The sequence below is a fragment of the Taeniopygia guttata genome, chromosome 3 (assembly GCF_048771995.1).
Source record: "Taeniopygia guttata chromosome 3, bTaeGut7.mat, whole genome shotgun sequence".
NCBI classification, from domain to species: Eukaryota; Metazoa; Chordata; class Aves; order Passeriformes; family Estrildidae; genus Taeniopygia; species Taeniopygia guttata.
In genome coordinates, this window is record NC_133027.1 from 82,137,832 (window position 1) to 82,154,936 (window position 17,105).

Here is a 17,105-nt window from a genome sequence, read left to right on the forward strand (position 1 = left end):
ACTTAGATGTTAAAAGTATTCTTGGTCTAATGCAAATATTATTTCTATGTCCAAAACTTTTCATCATTAATCTTTTCAACCTTTGGAGTACAGCACAACGTGCACTTCTCTTCTTGTTGTGCATCATTTCCAGACTTCCCAGATGTGGTAGGAAGCTTGCCATTGTTTCATCACTTGAATTTAGGTGACTGCTGTGGAGGACTTGGGTAAGCTTTGGGGTTTGGGCTTTTTCTGACCCTCCATCTTTAGGATTGCTAAATTTTGTGGTGTAACTTAGGAAGAGCAGCCCCTATGGTGTTTCAGGGAGCATATCCTGTAGCCAGTGCAGTCTGTCAGAACTTCTTACTGCTGATTTCAGATACCAGAAAAAACTTCTGCTGATGAATACACATATTGAACATGGAGTCTGGATTTAGTCTTGAAATTCTCAAGGCTTGCTCATCATAAATTATACTTCTTGTCAAGTAAATTTAGAAAGCCTTCAGTAAATGCGGTTAAGATTGTTAATGTGCAGTGACCATTTTCCCTCTCAAACATGCAGACATAATTTGTTCTCCTATGAGCACTTCTTGTGTATAGGACTTGGGCAAAGTCAGTATTGTATACATCTGCTAGTAGTTGCTTATGTAAGAAATCAGTATGTATTACAGAGGGATAAAGTGCCCCTACTTGCACACTTAGCACTTCTTTAGCAGGCGGAAAGTAAGGTCTGTTTACATTTTTTATGATGTTAGGAAACTGATATCCTTAAGCATAAGGATTTCTGACTTTTTTTTTCTGTGATCTCAATCAAATTTGAGGTTTTCTCATCAACCATTACACTGGAACTCTTGAAAGCAATAGTGATCAATTATATCTTGTCACAGTTCTGATTATGCATTATGTGGAAAAAGTATTTCTTTTTTTAGTCTAGAACTTACTGCCATTAATTTTTAATTAGGGTTATTTTGTGTCTTTCTCTCATGTATTCCCTAAAGAATTTTCTCTGGAATTGCAGTCAGGCTTTTCCCTGCCTGTGCACTTTCTGGACGCTCTTAGCTTTGTGAATAAAAGCCTTCCTTGTTATTCTGCCTCAGCTCTTTGCACCTCAGTAATGCTTTGAGTTTTCTCTTTTGATCCAATTTAGTACACTGGAAACTTTGGGCTGATGAAAGAGTCTCTTGGTTGTTTGGCTGCAGTCATCATAGATGTCATTTATGTGTGTGACACGTGCTGGTTGTTTCTGATGCACACTGTCCTGTTCATCGGTACTCAATTTCCTCTGCAGTCGAGGTACTCAGAATCTTCATCTCTTCTTGTCTAGCCATCATTAATTGTCTTTATGATGTTAGGAAACTGATATCCTTAAGCATAAGGATTTGTATATTTGCCTTGTGGGGTTTGTATATTTGCCTACTTGTACATAGATCTAGTTTATGAAAAGGTTATAAACCTATGATGTATTCCTTTATATCTGACTCCTTCTGAGAAACTTGGTTTATACTAGCAAGATCATACTTCTAAAATATTTTCTAGGCATAACAAGCAGTAATGAGAAAACATTTTTTTCTAATCCATCTGCATCTTTGCAAAAACTTGATGGGGTAGTTATTTGCTCTTTGCATTTATGTTTTTCGTAATCATTAATTAATCTGTCAGAATATGAAAGACAGGCCAAGGTTTTCAGCTCTTTACTAGCATTTTTACTTCTATTTTGGTATTATATTCCTAAATGAGAGATTTCTGCTTAATTCAGACAAAGATATAAGTGTATTCCCAGAGAGCATTTATCTTGTGTGAATATAATTGCTAGTCTGGAAGACAAAATAATAATTGAGGTTTTTCTGAACTACTGTAACAAAATTGTATACAGTTTTAAGTTATTAACCTGGATTGAGGTATTATCAAACCATGTATATGTTAATAAACTTCGAAAGGAAATATTATAATTACTATATATTCAAGAAAATAAATCTGTTATGTTCCATATATTTGCCCATTTTAAGCTTACAGCACCGCTTAATAATCTTTCTTAGTAGTCTCTTGTAATATAAATTTTCAAAGTTCTATTCAAATTTCAAATAAATTACATCAACCTACTGGATTCTTTGTCTCCTTTGTCTCTTGTTTAGCATGCCCCAGAATTTGAGTAGATTAATGATGCGTGGTTTTTCTTCACAGCAACTGTGCTCACTTGCCTTTATCATATAACATCCATTGTGGGAGTTTGTTTCTATTTTTAGTTGGCATTTCAACATGCTCTTCTAATACCAAAGTCTGTCTCATGAGTTGACAGATTAGAAATTATCACTAGTTAATATGTCTTGATCCAAGTAATTTTTTTTTACACAGTGTCAGTGTAAGATGCCACTAGTACTATGGAAACAAAAGCAATTTTTCTGCAGAAAATATAATGTGAAACAGGAAAGGGAAAAACATAGTTGAATTTACAGAAGGCAGTTATTGAACTGACAGAGTGCTGTGGTTAAGTAAGTCTGCTGCTAATTAGCAAATTTCATCTTGACCCGGTGCTGCAACATAGTGGATGCTTTAAGAGCAATTTCTTACTGCAGGTGTTGGTGACATTAGCAGCCACTCTTTTAAAAGCTGAGTTTGATAGTGAAAAGATATCTTAGCTGACTATAGGATTATCAATGTAGCATCCTGGAAAATTACAACAAAAAAACTCAAAATGAAGAGTTAACCAATAAAAGCAGAGTAACAAGAACAAGTTGGCATGTAGGTTTTCTGTTGTGGAGTTTTTTTCTGTTTTGGCTCCTTGAACTTTACTGATAAGAGGTGTCTGGAAAGTTGAAGATACGTGTATGGCTGGAAATCTATACAGAATAATCCAGATGTCAAATTAATTCATCTGGATTAGTGAAGTCTTCAGTGGTTAAGTGTTAGTGAAAGTATGCATGAGGTAACAAATAATTTGTGACTCCTAGTTGTTCCTTTGGCGAGTGGTAAAAAGGGAAGTTTGTGAATTGCTATTACTGTGAGACAGACTCAGCTGGTTTTGTGCTCATCATTGTCTCAGGCTTTTCTAGCCTTCATGCAAACTCTTTTATGGTGGTTTAGGATACTTAAGACTCAATGCTATAAGAAGATTTTTAAAAACTGGCGTCACTTGTATCTTGATGGCACTTTGGGAATAGGATGGGGCAATTTTTTATACCTCTTTCAATGAAAAAATGCAGTAGGCAAACATTGCCTTTCTTTTTTACTGATAGAATTGCCATTTATAGTTTAAGTTTTTACAGAAGGAATATTCTTCAACTTTAATCTTTGAATGCTGTATTACATGAGGAGTGCTTGCCTGCTGTTGCATAACTTGCAAGATCTGTAGCTTCCATCAACTTGTGCGATCTAACATCTCTACTGTTGTTCTGCATCTGAATATTTAACCAACAGCTACATTTCTCTTGCCTTAAGAGCTCTTTGTGTTTTTTGACATCTAGGAAATCAAGCATTGCTTGTGATTCTGGAAAACTCAGCATATTTCTTTAGAGACCTGGGAGAATGTTTGTTATCTACACATTTCAGTTTGTGTTGTATGTGAAAAATGAAGTCATAGTTGGGCTCTTTTCAGAGAGTTTTGTTTCACAGAGCTTACACCAGGTTATGCTGGCAAATGGGATCCAACCAATGAACAATTCAGTTGAGCCTGCAAATACAAGGCTAGCTTTATGAGCAATCACTTAGGAGTTAGATGATCCCTGAAAGTATCTTGGACAAGGCTTTTACCACAGAAATTACATATAAGAGGGGCAAAACTGGTACATGTGGATAAAAGTTAATGTTTCACATTTCTGTGTGAACCTTTATAAACAACTTTGAATTCCTTTTTACCCCTTTTATCTTGGTGTAGGTTGAATATCTTTACTAAAATTTGTTGTATTTGATTGTAATCAAGTAAGATATTTTTTCTATTATAATATTCTAACTCTTTAAGGTGGTAAAATGAGTAGGAATTAACAGCTTGATGGTATTATGAAAGCTATTTAGTCATATCCAAACTATTGTCTTTGCAAAATTTTGCCTGGGGAAAAAATGTAAAGATGTAAATCAAGGCAGGTTTATAAAGAAGATATTAATGCAACATTGTAGGGTTGTTATTGTAGGACAAGCAGGTCTCAGTGGTTGTTTTGCAGTGTTTGCCCTGTATTTCAGGGACAGAACTTTTAAATATACCCTAAAAATACATATTTGCACATAAAATCAATTTTTTTGCAGATCTTTTGCAATGGTGAAAATAAAGAAAAGCTGAATATTTCTCTTTCATGTTTGGTTACTGGTAGGACTTAATAAATAGGCCATCTTTGATTAATGATGGGTATGATATTGTAAAGGGCTTTGGAGAAATCCCATCTGTTCATCATCACCTGGGAAGCTAAACCTTTTCATGTATCTTAAATATATATATATATATATATATATATATGTATATATGTGTATATATATATATATATATATATATATATATATCAGAGAAGCAGTGGAAGGAGGAAAGAGCTAGCAAAGGTCAGGCTGAACTAGCAACTGAATTTTAATAATTTACGGGATGGTAGGGGGTTAGTTCTATTTCCATCTCTTTTGAACTGGCCTGTATATTTTCTTTACTGTCTCATAGTTTTAGAAAATACTAATTTTCTTCTCCTTTTGATTTTTCATTGTGACTTTGGGAGGAAATAATGAAGAAGGAATTAATTTGTATGTTTGCATGAAGCAGCAGTGTTAACATTTCATATTTTCTGAAATGTTGCTAGCTAGGAGCCAGGCATGGGAGCATCAGGCTTTCAGTAAATAAAATAATGAAAGCAACCTGAGTGAGATTTGTCTTAGTTTAGTCTAGACAGTACTTTTCATGCCAAATGTTGTCGCTCTTATTTCTGCTTGCTAGAGTTATTCTGATACATCACATTCTTTCTCTGGCTTATCAAGCAAGAGAGCTTTCTTTTGCATGATTGTTAGCTGAAAATGTTTCTTCTTCCTCTGTAGTGCTCTTGTAACTGTATTAGTATTTATCATATTGTTTGTTTGTTGAAGGTGAAGTTAGACATTTGTTTGTTTGCCTGGTGTACACTTGAGCAATGGAAAGTTTTTGTCAAGTTTATTAAGTTAATGTCAGTTATATACCAAGATAATCAAAGCTGAGCATAATGTTTAACAAAAAGGGCCTAGACAAGTCTTAACTTTGGTTTTGTGTGATTATTGTAAGCAGATAACTTGGTGATTTAGATTAGGTGGTTTAGTCTGCATTGAAACAAAAATTTACCAACTTGCACATCATGAGGAAGTGTTTCCTTTTAAAGAATTTGATTGATAAAGTTTACAGCTTTCCTGTGTAGTACTGAGTAAGCCACTCTTAGAAAACAAAGCTGTCTTAGCAATAATTTATTAACATTAATATTTAACACAAACTAAGTTAAGGAAGAAAATTATAATACCTGAGAAGGAAGGAAGAGGCAACTTTTGTAAATTCTAGTGTAGTGGTTAAGCTTTCAGCCTCCAACATATGGCATTCATGTTTTCGGTGTGGTATGGTGTGTTTGCATTTTAAAAATTATTTGTAATTTTTTTTCAAGTGTTATGATGGAGTTTAGTAGGCTGACAGTTGGGCTTCAGTGTGGCTGGATATGTGGCAAGATGAAGGGTAAATAAAAATAAAAGGACCTAATATGAAGAAACAAGGAAGGCCTTGTTGAACACGTGAAGATTGGGGCAGCCTTGGCTACAGTGACCAGGACATGGTGGGGCTCAGTATCTTACGTCAAGAAAGTGGGGCAGCAATTAAGATTGCAACCCTGAGAGTTGTAATCTTAATTACAACTCCAGAGAGTTAACTTTAGCCTATTCACGGACTTTTTTTGGACAAATATCATTGGAATGTGCCTTCAGGGAAGAAAGATCCAAGACAGTTGGATCCTTCCAACAACTGGTCAATATTTAAGGATTTTTTTTTTTCGGACTCAAAAATGGTGCATCCTGATGAGCAAGAAATTGAGCAAAGTGGGCAAGAGACCTGCATGGATGAATATGTAACCCCTGTCAATACCCCAGCACAAATGAGAGATACACAGGAGAAGGAAGCAGGGACAGAACACTTGAAGCATAAATAGAGGTGTTGTCAGACTATGCAGAAGTGCAACAAGGAAGGCTGAGGCCCATCTGGAATTAAAAGCCTGGCCAAGAATATCAAGTACAGGAAGAAAATACATGAATAACAAATAGAAACTTAAGGAAAATGTGAGCCTGTTTTTGAATGAAGTGGGGACTCTGGTAACAGAGAATACAAAGAAGGCAGAATTCCTGAATGCCTTCTCTCCATGAGTCTTCACTGACAAGACCAGACCTTAAAGGAATGGTGGAAGGAAGACTTCTGCTTCATCAAGGAGGCTTGGGTTAGAGATCACCTAGGCAAACTTAACATCCACAAGTCCATGGGCCATGATGGGATGCATCCATGAGGGCTGAGAGAGATGGCAGACATTATAGCTAGCCACTCATCGTCATCTTTGAAAGGTCATAGTAGTCAGAAGTGGTGCTTGAGGACTAGAGGAAAGCAAATGTCACCCCCACCTTCAAAAAGGGCAAGAAGGAGTGCCCAGGTAACTACTGTCTCACCTCAGTCTCTGGAAATGTAATGGAGTGCCTTGTTCTGGAGGCCATCTTTAAATGTGTGGAAGACCAGAAAGTGAGCAGGAATAGTCAGCATGGATTCTCTAAAGATAAATCTTGCTCAACCAACCCAATTGTCTTCTACAGTGACAAAACTACCTGGATGGATGAGGGGAGAGGAGTGAATGTTTTCTTCCTGGACTTTACCAAGCCCTTCAACACTGTCTCTCACAACATCCTCATAGGCAAACTTGGGAGGTGCAGACTGGAGGAGCAGACAGTGAGGTGGTTTGAGAAATGGCTGAATGGAAGAAGACTTGACCAGGTTCCATATTGTTCACTCATTCATCAGTGAGTTGGATGAAGGGGTAGATGCCTCCTCAGCAAGTTCACCGATGACACAAAATTGGGAAGATATCTCTGGCTGATACCCTAGAGTGCTGTGCAGAAGGATTCTGGCAGGCTAGAGGATGGGCAGAGAAGAACTGCCCATCCTTTCTGAAGTTAAAGGCAAATGAAGGGTCCTGTACCAGCACAGGCTGGGGGCTGACCTGCTGGAAAGCAGCTCTGTGGAGAAGGACCTGGGGGTCCTAGTGAGCAACAAGCCATCCATGAGCCAGCAGTGTGTCCTTGTGGCCAAGAAGGCCAATGGAATCCTGGGTGCATTAGGAAGGGCATTGCCAGCAGCTCAAGGGAGGTGATCCTGCCCCTCTACCCTGCCCTGGTGAGGCACATCTGGAGTGCTGAGTTTGGTTCTGGACTCCTCAGGACAAGAGAGATGGGGAGCTCTGGGTGCGGGTTTGAGGAGAGGGCAGCAAACGTATTTAGGGGACTGCTAATCAGAGATCATAAGGAAGACCTTGCTTGAACAGAAGTTGACCCCACCAATGGTCCCTTCCAACATTAACCATTCTGGGATTCTGTAATGCTTTACAACTGATTATAACCTTGAAGGAAAATGCTCAACCACTTAAATGACAGTGTCTGTATCTAGTATTTTGATCTCTGCTGTCAAGTCCTGCTTCTACACTCAGTATAGACACTCTTCTGTGTGTAAAACCAGAAATGGATGTCCTTATGTGTAGGCATCAAATGGGATCCATTAGGGAAAAAGAGGTTGTACAGGAGTGATTGCAGTGATTCTTCAAAGAAATGAAATTCATATGTAAGCAGTACTGAAGGCAACGACTTTAGCTTTATCTCAGGCTGAGGGTTTCCCGGTCGTACTTCTTATCAGACTGTTTTGAATTCCAAGCCTGACCTTCAATAGCAGTGAAGGCTCTCTTTTGATCTACTGGTAGAAGCCCTAAAGACAACATAGAAAATACAGTATTTTCTCTTATTCTGGCAAAAGGACTTCTAGTGAATGTAATGAGACTGTGTAAGTACTGTATTAGAAATATTGACTTGGAGACAGCCTGAGCAGTTTTGTTTCTGTTCTACATAGGAGGCTTAGAATGTCACTATTAATGAATGCTCTTGTTAATTTGGATCAGTTTGAGAAAAAGAGCATCTGTGTAGAACAAAACCCCATTGTTTGTTCTAACCACAAATCCATTGGCTACAGCAGTTAGCAAGAATCTTGAATGACATGACCAAGGAGTTAGGCATTGCTTTGGAGATAGGGGCTGGCTTAGACTCCACATGTCAGAAAACAATGCAGTAGTCATCTAAGTTCTTAGCTGAAACTCTGCAGTCTCACCTCTGTGGGGAAGTGCTGCCCAGCTGTCCTTTTTAATATAGGGTTCATGACTTATTCTCAGAGGATAGTTATTTACCCTGCAGAACTGTGGCTCTGACAGATGGTGGTTTCAAATCTCATAACTTTTTTCCCCATTTCTTCCATTTTTGAAGACCAAACTAGTTACAGATCCTCAGCAGAGAATGAAGTAAAGGAGGCTTACAGCATCCCACTCTGTATGCCTTTATTTGAGCAAAGGACTATGTAGTCCTGATTGCCACTGTTACTAGGTTAGTAATTGATTCTACTCTCCAAGGAGTGTCTTGTCTCCACTAGCTATGGCTCTTTGAAGGTGTGTTATTAGTAAGGTTGTTACTTTGAAAGTGTGTTATTACTTGCTAGGTGGTGGGATTCTTCAGCCTTGGGGCCCCAAAGCAGCTTGCAGTTTCACTGCATGTGGCTAAGAGCTGGCCAATCTGCTGCCTTACAAATTGCTGGAAGAGTGAAGGCCAGTTTGTTAGTGAAGAAATTATTCCTACTGCTGATGGTTGCTAAATAACCATGGGCTTTTTGACAGGGAGAGGAGGGAATTGTTATGGAAAGTTGGTAAGGCGTCGTGCAGTGACAAGCTAAGGTCATAGGGAGGAATCTAAACATATGAGTCAGGATTAACAGTGAGAGAATCCTGAGCTTGAAGGAATCTTCTTGTTCAGCAGGAAAGGAAAATGGCTTTGTTGTTAAGGGAGGCCATGTGGTTATGGGACACTTGTGGTTATGGGACATTTGTCAGAGATGTTCAATAGTGTCGGCAAAGACAAAGTGGGTGGGCAAAGCAATGTGACTCTGGGACACAAACCTTGTGATTAGGTGGGAAGCAGTCTGAAAAAGGGGAAGAGGAGCAGTGCTTTGCTCTTTTGCTAGAGGGGTATGGTGAAGAGGGAAATGATTTCTGGGAACAGAAGGGGAAGGGTTTAGGTTCTACTTAATATACCTTGTATGGAATGAGAGTTGTAAGAAATGGAATAAGGTTTGCATGTCTCACTGATTCTCTGACCAGCCTGGAAAGCTCTGTGTGTTAACAAATTTGTGCTGCTTTTCATTTTGATCAGGGCTTTTCCCTGTTCATCCCTGTTTTCTGAGCTGTCCATGATAATTATCTTGCCATGTCAAAAAAATAAAAGTTAGATAATTCCTGTAGTCTTTCTTTCTTAGGCGTTTGAGCTGACAAGACAATGAGGGTGCTAAATGCTTGGAAAATTAGATGCTTACTTGTAAGGTACCAGGTTTCCCAAACTGCATTTTGAGAATTTGGAGTACAGTTGAATTTGTCTTCAATTCTTTACAAGTAATTTCTAAGTCTAATTTATTAATTCTTACATTGTTCTGTCTTTTCTATCTCTTTCCAAAACAGGATGATACCCCTTTCATCTCAGACATTAATGATGAATCTTCATCATGGCCAAACACAGGAATATGTGATTAAGCCCAAATATTATCCAGTAAAAAAGGTGATTTCAGGAGAGCAGTCCACTGAGGGCTCATTACCACTGAGACTGGGCCAGGATCAAGCTGCATCACCTTTGCGATGTGAGTACAAGTACAAAAAGCATACTGCCTTCTCTCCCCCCACAAAGCCCCCACTCCCTGATTTTTTTAAGATCTTGACATTTTCTGCAGTAACACTTGAAGACACAGAAAGATCAAAACAACTATACCTGAGAATTCTTAGATTAGCAAATGGTTCAATATTCGGCATTTTGTGGAGAAACAAAACAGATTTCCTGGATGAGAAAAAAAACTGAACCTGATTCACTGTGGAAAATGTATCATGTTATTTCTAGATAATAGTTTTTCTTCAGAAAAGGGTGCTTTATGAATGCTTTGCTAGAATAGGCACATCTATGAGTATAGTCAGTGTCAGTATGATGGATACCTTTTTGGAAAGCTGGAGTTCAGGACTGTGGTTTCATTGGTGACTAATTTTCTCTATAATTTATTATGTGTTTATGAACTTCTGCACAGTATGGAGCTGCGTGAGAGTTTTTGTTTCATATTTATAAAAAAAAGATTGTGTAGGTGCCCAGCCTGTGGCCTTGGCTCATGCCGCATTGTGTGCAGAGGTTGAGGACAGGTTTTGGCTTAGGAGATTTAGAGCTTGATGAATTATGGGTTAGGTATTACAGAACGTCTGCTGGCTTGATTTGGAGAAAAGTTCCTGCAGCTGAATAATCGACTGATTAACATTGAGACCTTAAGGTACTTGCAGTCTCCTGACAGACTTCCTTAGCTATAGCACAAAGAATTATGTTCTGCTGAGGTTATAGGGAAGAGCCTTTCCTTCTAAATCTTTAACTAGAATTCCTTTGTGTATATTTGCATTTCTGCATTGCACATCTTTATTGTCTGTCCATTTACACGTAAATACAACTCCTTCCTTCCTTTTCTTCAAGTATAAGTTTGTTGATGGTAAATGAAACTATTGGCTCTAATGGGAAGAACAGTGGGCAGCTGGAGGTCTTTCAATTAACGTTTTCAGAGTGGTGAAGTATACTTCTTGCGAAGCACTATCTCCCTTTCTTAGAAGTTTCAGAAAGATTGATTTATTTTTTTAGTCACACTATCAACGTCAAACAGTAGTCTCTTTTGTAAATAAGATAATACTGCTTTTTTTCCCAGTCAGCAGTTGTTTTCCTTCAAATAAAATATTAATGGCCACCGGGACTGGATTGTGACCATCTCTTATGACTCTTACTAGTAAAAGAGTTTACAAATTCCAGGTTTATAGTTCACCAGTATTTGGAGTGACTGTGCTAGGTTGTATTCTGACAAAAAAGAATCTTTCCTTTTGGTTCCCTTTTCCAGGCTATTTATTCTATTCTAGTCTACCTTCAGTACACCCAGTACTCACAAGTATCAAGCTGCCACTAAATTGATGAATTTTGTGAGGTTTTTTTTTTTCTTCTTCTATGATATCATAAGGAGATGACTCTATGCAGCTTTAAGACAAGGGAGCCAATTCTTCTGACTCTTTCTGGCTAATTTGAGCCCCACTGTTACTTACAGTGCTCTGAAAGACATGACTAGGAGAAGGAAAACAGGAGTTGAAAACAGGAGTATTTTTTATCAAATTCTATGAAGCCCCTTATTGAGCAGTGCATTAGTAAAACATTCTAGCTTTATTGAAAAGCTTAAGAGTCCTTAAACAGCCAGAGGACAAGTAGTAAAAAGAGTTTCTATGGCCTGATAAGGTTAGCCATGACTTAAGTGTTGACTCAGAGGTAAAATGCAAGCTATTTGGATGGTGTCAAAATTTCTGATTCTGAGCTCTCTGTCAGCTTAAAAACACAGTCCCATTGCCTTTTTCACCTGTTTTCTACATCTGTGAGGTGGAAGTTGGTGACAGCAACTTCTGATGAAGCAATTTAGATATCTGCCAGTACAGAGTGCAGTTCAAGCTGTATGTTGTTAGAGTCTAGGATTGTTTATTGCTGGGCTGAACAGGAGTCCTAGAACTTGGCCAGCCAGATCTGTTTGGGATTTCTGGTTTCTGGAGGTGCTGGGATGAAATTGAAGACTGCTTGTTTTCATAAAAATTGAGTTCTAAATTCCAGCTGTCAATATTTTAATGTTAGGGATGTTTGAATTAACTACAGTGAGGTAAGATTAGGATGTGAATCTTCGTGTCAGGTGTTCTGTGATAACCACAAATATATTGACCGGAGATGGACTCTGAATTAGCTCATGCTAATGATGTTCATTGTCTGGTTCATTTATGAGAGTGGCTGATGATCTCATGGTGTTTTGCTATTTCTTTTAAATGTATAATTTTATTTAACGGGACAGCCTCTTACTTCATTGAGCACAGGAATTGGTAATGGCCATGTGGAGATACTTGAAAAGGAAGAGGGGGAAAATGTAATGATTTTATTAAAAAGCAAAAGCCAAAAAGTTAGTACTGAATGCTTCATAACTTTTTTATTTGTGGTAACATTAAATCAAGTGTTTTTTAAAGATGAGAAGAAATAGTAGCCAGGTAATACTTGGTAGCATGGCCCAAGAGTTCATAGCTATCAATTAACATGGAGTGCAAAGCTACTCATTCTATTGGGTTTTTATGAGCATTTATATGCATTTTACTTCAAAGTATTAACACTGTGCCAGAGACTGGCAATTGTGAAAAATGTGCCCCATAGAATAAACGTTTTTCCCTAGCTGTAGCTGCAGTTGGTTTTGATTTTTCTGGACTTCTATAGATTCTTTCAATCCAGTGATATAAAATGGGTGGTCTTGAATAATTCTATTTGCAACCTGATAGTGCATAAAACAGTAGGAAGATTTTTTTAATAATTTAGTAATTCAGGTACATCTACCAGACATTTCCCACTACTCCCTTAATGGCACTGTTAAATAGTAACCACTAGTCATCTGAGCATGAATCCTCTAAATATCAGTGCTTGTATCCCTGGATTTATAAATGCAGTGCTGAAGAAAATTAATTAAAGGAATTTTGTGTGGTTTCTATTGGTCTAAAATAGATACGATAGTAAACAAATTCTAAATGTAGTCTTTTTGGAACTCCTTTCAACATAGCTATTGTGAGAACTGCTTATTACAGCAGGAAGAGGCTAGGAAGTTCTCAGTTTCACTCTGTCCACTCCTGGTTGCTATATTGTCCAGCCTGAGATGTCTGTGGGCTAGTGTTTAGTGGCATTGTGTGTTTTGCCCATTGAGCTGAAAACAGTGAAATTTCTGCATCTGAAATCAGTTGTCTGGTGTTGCCTGCATCTGGAGGACAATTTTGTACACCCTCTCGCCAGGGTACAGTTCCTCATAAGCACAATGATGATGCCACTACTTCCCTGTTTTAGAGGCATGTTGAGAAAATGTATTAATTAGTGACTGAGGCAACTACAGAATGCACTTTTGAAAGCAGAAGAAAAACTCAAGAGTACTTTACCTACAACTGGAATTGTATTATGTGAAGTAAATAAGGCATGTGTTTGTATAATGAAGTTATCCCAAGGAAGAAGGGAGGATAAGAAAGAACATGAGACTAATCTCTCTATTCAGGAAGACAATGTGAGATGTATGTGAATTTTGCAATTGACGTTACATGTTAAGTTGATAAAATTAAGCACTATGGACAACTACTTTCTTCTAGGTAGATTGGATTGTTTAGATCTTCACCAAAATTCTTTATAAAATTCATTAAAGAGAACTTGTCTCTACTTTAGGTAGTAAATGATAACATGTCTGGAATTTAAGTAGTAAAGGTTACATAACGTTTAGTGAATTTGGGCTTGCAGCGTCCTACTGTGTCTTAGTTGTATGTATTGTGGCTAGAAATTGGACAAATGTGCCTGTATGGCTTTTGGACTATTAGGATCTGCTCATGGTTCTGTGGACAACTCTTAAATACTTGTGTAAGGATGAAGCTGAAACAATATGAAAGTCATGTAACTCCTCTAACTGTGGATACATTGTATTGCATCATATTTACATAAGTTTATACACATGAGATAAACTTAATGTGGAAGAAAATGTCCCAGCACTTAAGAGTTCTGATGTGCAGAATACCCTGCTCCAAATTTGGCATAATAAGGGCTTTCCTATATTGGCAGCACAATACACTTAGTGTAACTTAGTGAATCTCCTCTGTAAGTTTATGTGTAATTACATATGCTGGCTTCACTGATGACTTCAGAGGTGGATTTGAGCAAATCCCAGGTGTCACTTTGAAATTCCAATTTAAACTACTTTTGAGGAATTGGCCCATTCTGACTTCATTAAATGACACTTACTTCATAATAATAGTATTTCCCTGCCAGGAAGTATGGGTAAACAGCTGCAAAAGGCATAAATATTTTACTGCTTTAAAAAGTGCGCACAGAGATATGATATGTGTTGCATATAAATGTATCTGTATGATTTGACATTCTACCCAAGTTCAGACTTTGGAGGAAAAACTCCCTCTGGTCTTCACTGGGTCAGATACTCTTTCCACCATTCTTGATATTGCTTTGTGGAACTGCTCTTCATGAACAGCAAAATAATTCTCTCTGGCTTTTCTTAGCTAGATCACTACATTGTGATCCCTGTAATTTGTGCCTATCAATGTATTTATGGATATTGTATTACAGTGGTAATATTCCCAACTAGAAGTTTTGGGAAATTTGGAGATAAGGGAGGATCTTAAGGCCAAACTCTGAACAAGGTACAGCCAGCAGAATGAGGTGAATGAAACCAGAATGAACTTAGAAGACTAACATTAAGAAATAACTGAACAATTACAACATAGTCTTTTTGGAGGGAATGCAGAGTCAAATTTGCTTCAGTCACTCATGGCAACTGACATTCATGTATTGCTCCAAAAATTGTATATAGTCAGTTGCAAGAGAATGGGGTAAGTGCATAAATGTTGGGGACTTTTTTGTTTCATTTTCTCAAATGCATGTGTGTTCAAAGCCTGTCCTCTCATTCCAGAGGCAGAAGGGATTTTTAAGAGATAAACTAAAAAGTTTAAGAAAAAATTTTGTTCCTGTCAGCATCAGGGTCAAACAGCACTGCGGCTTTTTCAAAGAACAATTTTAGTGTGAAGCATTCTTTTCCTCTCTTCCATTTAAGAGCATTATTCTTCCTGCTATTGAACAGTATGGTGATTTGTAACAGCCAGTTAAAGTTTACTTTTCATTCCAGTGAGACTTAGAAACAACAGGCTAAATTCTAGGTACAAATTGAGTTATGTAGATTCACATTAATGCAGCTAACTAGCAAACCAAGAAGCAAATTTAGTTTGCTTTTTCTTCAAAAAATGGAGTGACAAATTCTGAAAAAATAACTAACAAATGAATACAGTTTGTTTAGCAATTATAAAAGACTATAGACTTCTTTGAAAACCTTGGACACAGAATAGCTCTGTATAAATGCAAGCTATTTCACTCAGTATACTGTTGTTCTAGGCATTCTAACAATACCCTTGCTAAGCTGTCTTTGTGATTGTTTTTGTGTCCATAAAGGGCTCACAATTGAGGAGGCCAGAAAATCAGCACCCCCCCCAAAAATGCACTGTATTTTTTCTCTTTGGATTCTGAAAATATTTTATAGCCCTGAGCTCATTAGAAAATAAATGTTTGCCTGACAGGCAAAGGCTGATGGTGCTTTTATAGAAACTGTTTTAAATGTTGCATTCATCCAAAAATGAATTCCCATCTCTATGCTTTAAAATATAGAGACAGATGTACTGCAGAATGAGGAAGAATGTTGGAAAAACATGGTGCTCTGGCAATCAGAATTAAAATCAGTTCAAAGCATGTAATTGCTGGGGGAAAATACAGACCGAGACAAATGCATCTGAACTTCTGAGATGAAAGAGTATTGGCTCCAAACGCAAAAATTTCTCAAGAAGATAAAAAGAGGTTTTCCAGAAAATTCTGTAGGGGAAAGCCTTTATGATGTTTTAAAAATGTTAATTTAGGTGGATATAGAGACCAATTGAACCCACACAATTATACATTAAAAGTCCCTTAGCCTGGCTAACTCTAGAGTTGCTGTAGTATCAAGAGCTGCTTTGATATCAAGAATTGATTCCAATTGTTGCAAGTAGCTGAGTCTGGTTTTCTTCACAGAAGTTATGAAAGTGCTCTTCTGTCAGTGCCATTGCCTATGCTAGAAAGAATGAACAAATGTAGACAAAAAAATTACTGTAAGAAGGTTCATCCCTGTGAAGCTGAGATTTCAGAATCAGTGACATCCTTATGTCTGTTGTCATTTTTTCCCTCTTCAGAAAATTAGGGGGGAAAAAACCATCTTGGCTTTATATACTGCTGAGAGAGGATTTTTAATGGTGATTCAGCATGCAGAGGGGGCTGTACTCATTTTTAACTTAATTCCTCTATGTCCTGTCCTTTGTCGCTGTTTTCAGTTTGTTGACTTCCCTAGTGCTTTTTGGTTGTTTCCCTTCAGGAAATGAGATGTCAAGTGGATATACTTTAGTAAGATAATATTAATTTAATTTTTATTCCCTATTCCTCCTAGGAATTATAAGCTCTTGCAATTTAGACCTTTTTTTCATTTGAGGTAGTTGTGTATGTTGGGAGGGGGAAACTCTCTCCAGAATTTATTTTCTTGATAAGTTATTTATTTATATATTTATTTACAGTTATGCTCTTCCAGCTTGAGATTTGTAATACTGTTTTCTAATATTTGTACTATTATTGTGAAAGAAGCCTAAATCATAACATTGGGGAAAAGGCATAATTTCAGATGAGTACTGAATTTAAGATTGCAGTGAGTCTCATTCTCAGTGTATAAGACTGAATTCAGATCACCTCATGAAAGAGTCTGGTTGATAAAGTGGACAGTGGCATAGTATTTAGCTGGTAATATTAAAGCTCCCATATGGTTGTAAGTTTGTGTGTAAATATGTTGACTTCATTATCAGACTGTGCATTGCAGCAGCTTACATCAGTGGAAAATTGCTTGCGGTGGGCTGTAAAGTTACTGCTGCTTTATTACAGCCGAGATGAGGATTGTAACCCTAACCCTAGCTATGTGCCTTAGATGTAGGTCTGTGTCTAAATGTGGCTTTTGGGTCTTTGCTACCATATCACTCAAGTAAAAGCCTTTTTGCTCTAGGTATGCTTACATACCTAAGAAGCTGGATAATTTGAATAGGAGCTTAAAAAGCCTTGTTCACCTGAATGCTGTGCTTACAGCTGGAGTAGTATCCAGCCTCAAACCTGAAGCACTGATGTGAACTTGAGCATGAGATGCTTGAAGAGCTTGAAGTTTTGTTTCAGGACAAGTACTTCACTCTGGGAAAGTT

The 17,105-nt window shown here is 37.6% G+C and overlaps 1 protein-coding gene across 9 annotated transcripts in view; it reads left to right on the forward strand.

Moving 5' to 3' along the window:
• LTBP1 (latent transforming growth factor beta binding protein 1) overlaps positions 1–17,105 on the forward strand; it is a 184,451-nt gene that overhangs the window by 38,961 nt on the left and 128,385 nt on the right. For all 9 annotated transcript variants that reach the window (XM_012572450.5, XM_030268501.4, XM_030268499.4 and 6 more), the window contains one exon: positions 9,693–9,868. In XM_012572450.5, the coding sequence (XP_012427904.5) occupies positions 9,693–9,868 (176 nt within the window). The remainder of the gene's footprint in view (positions 1–9,692; positions 9,869–17,105) is intronic.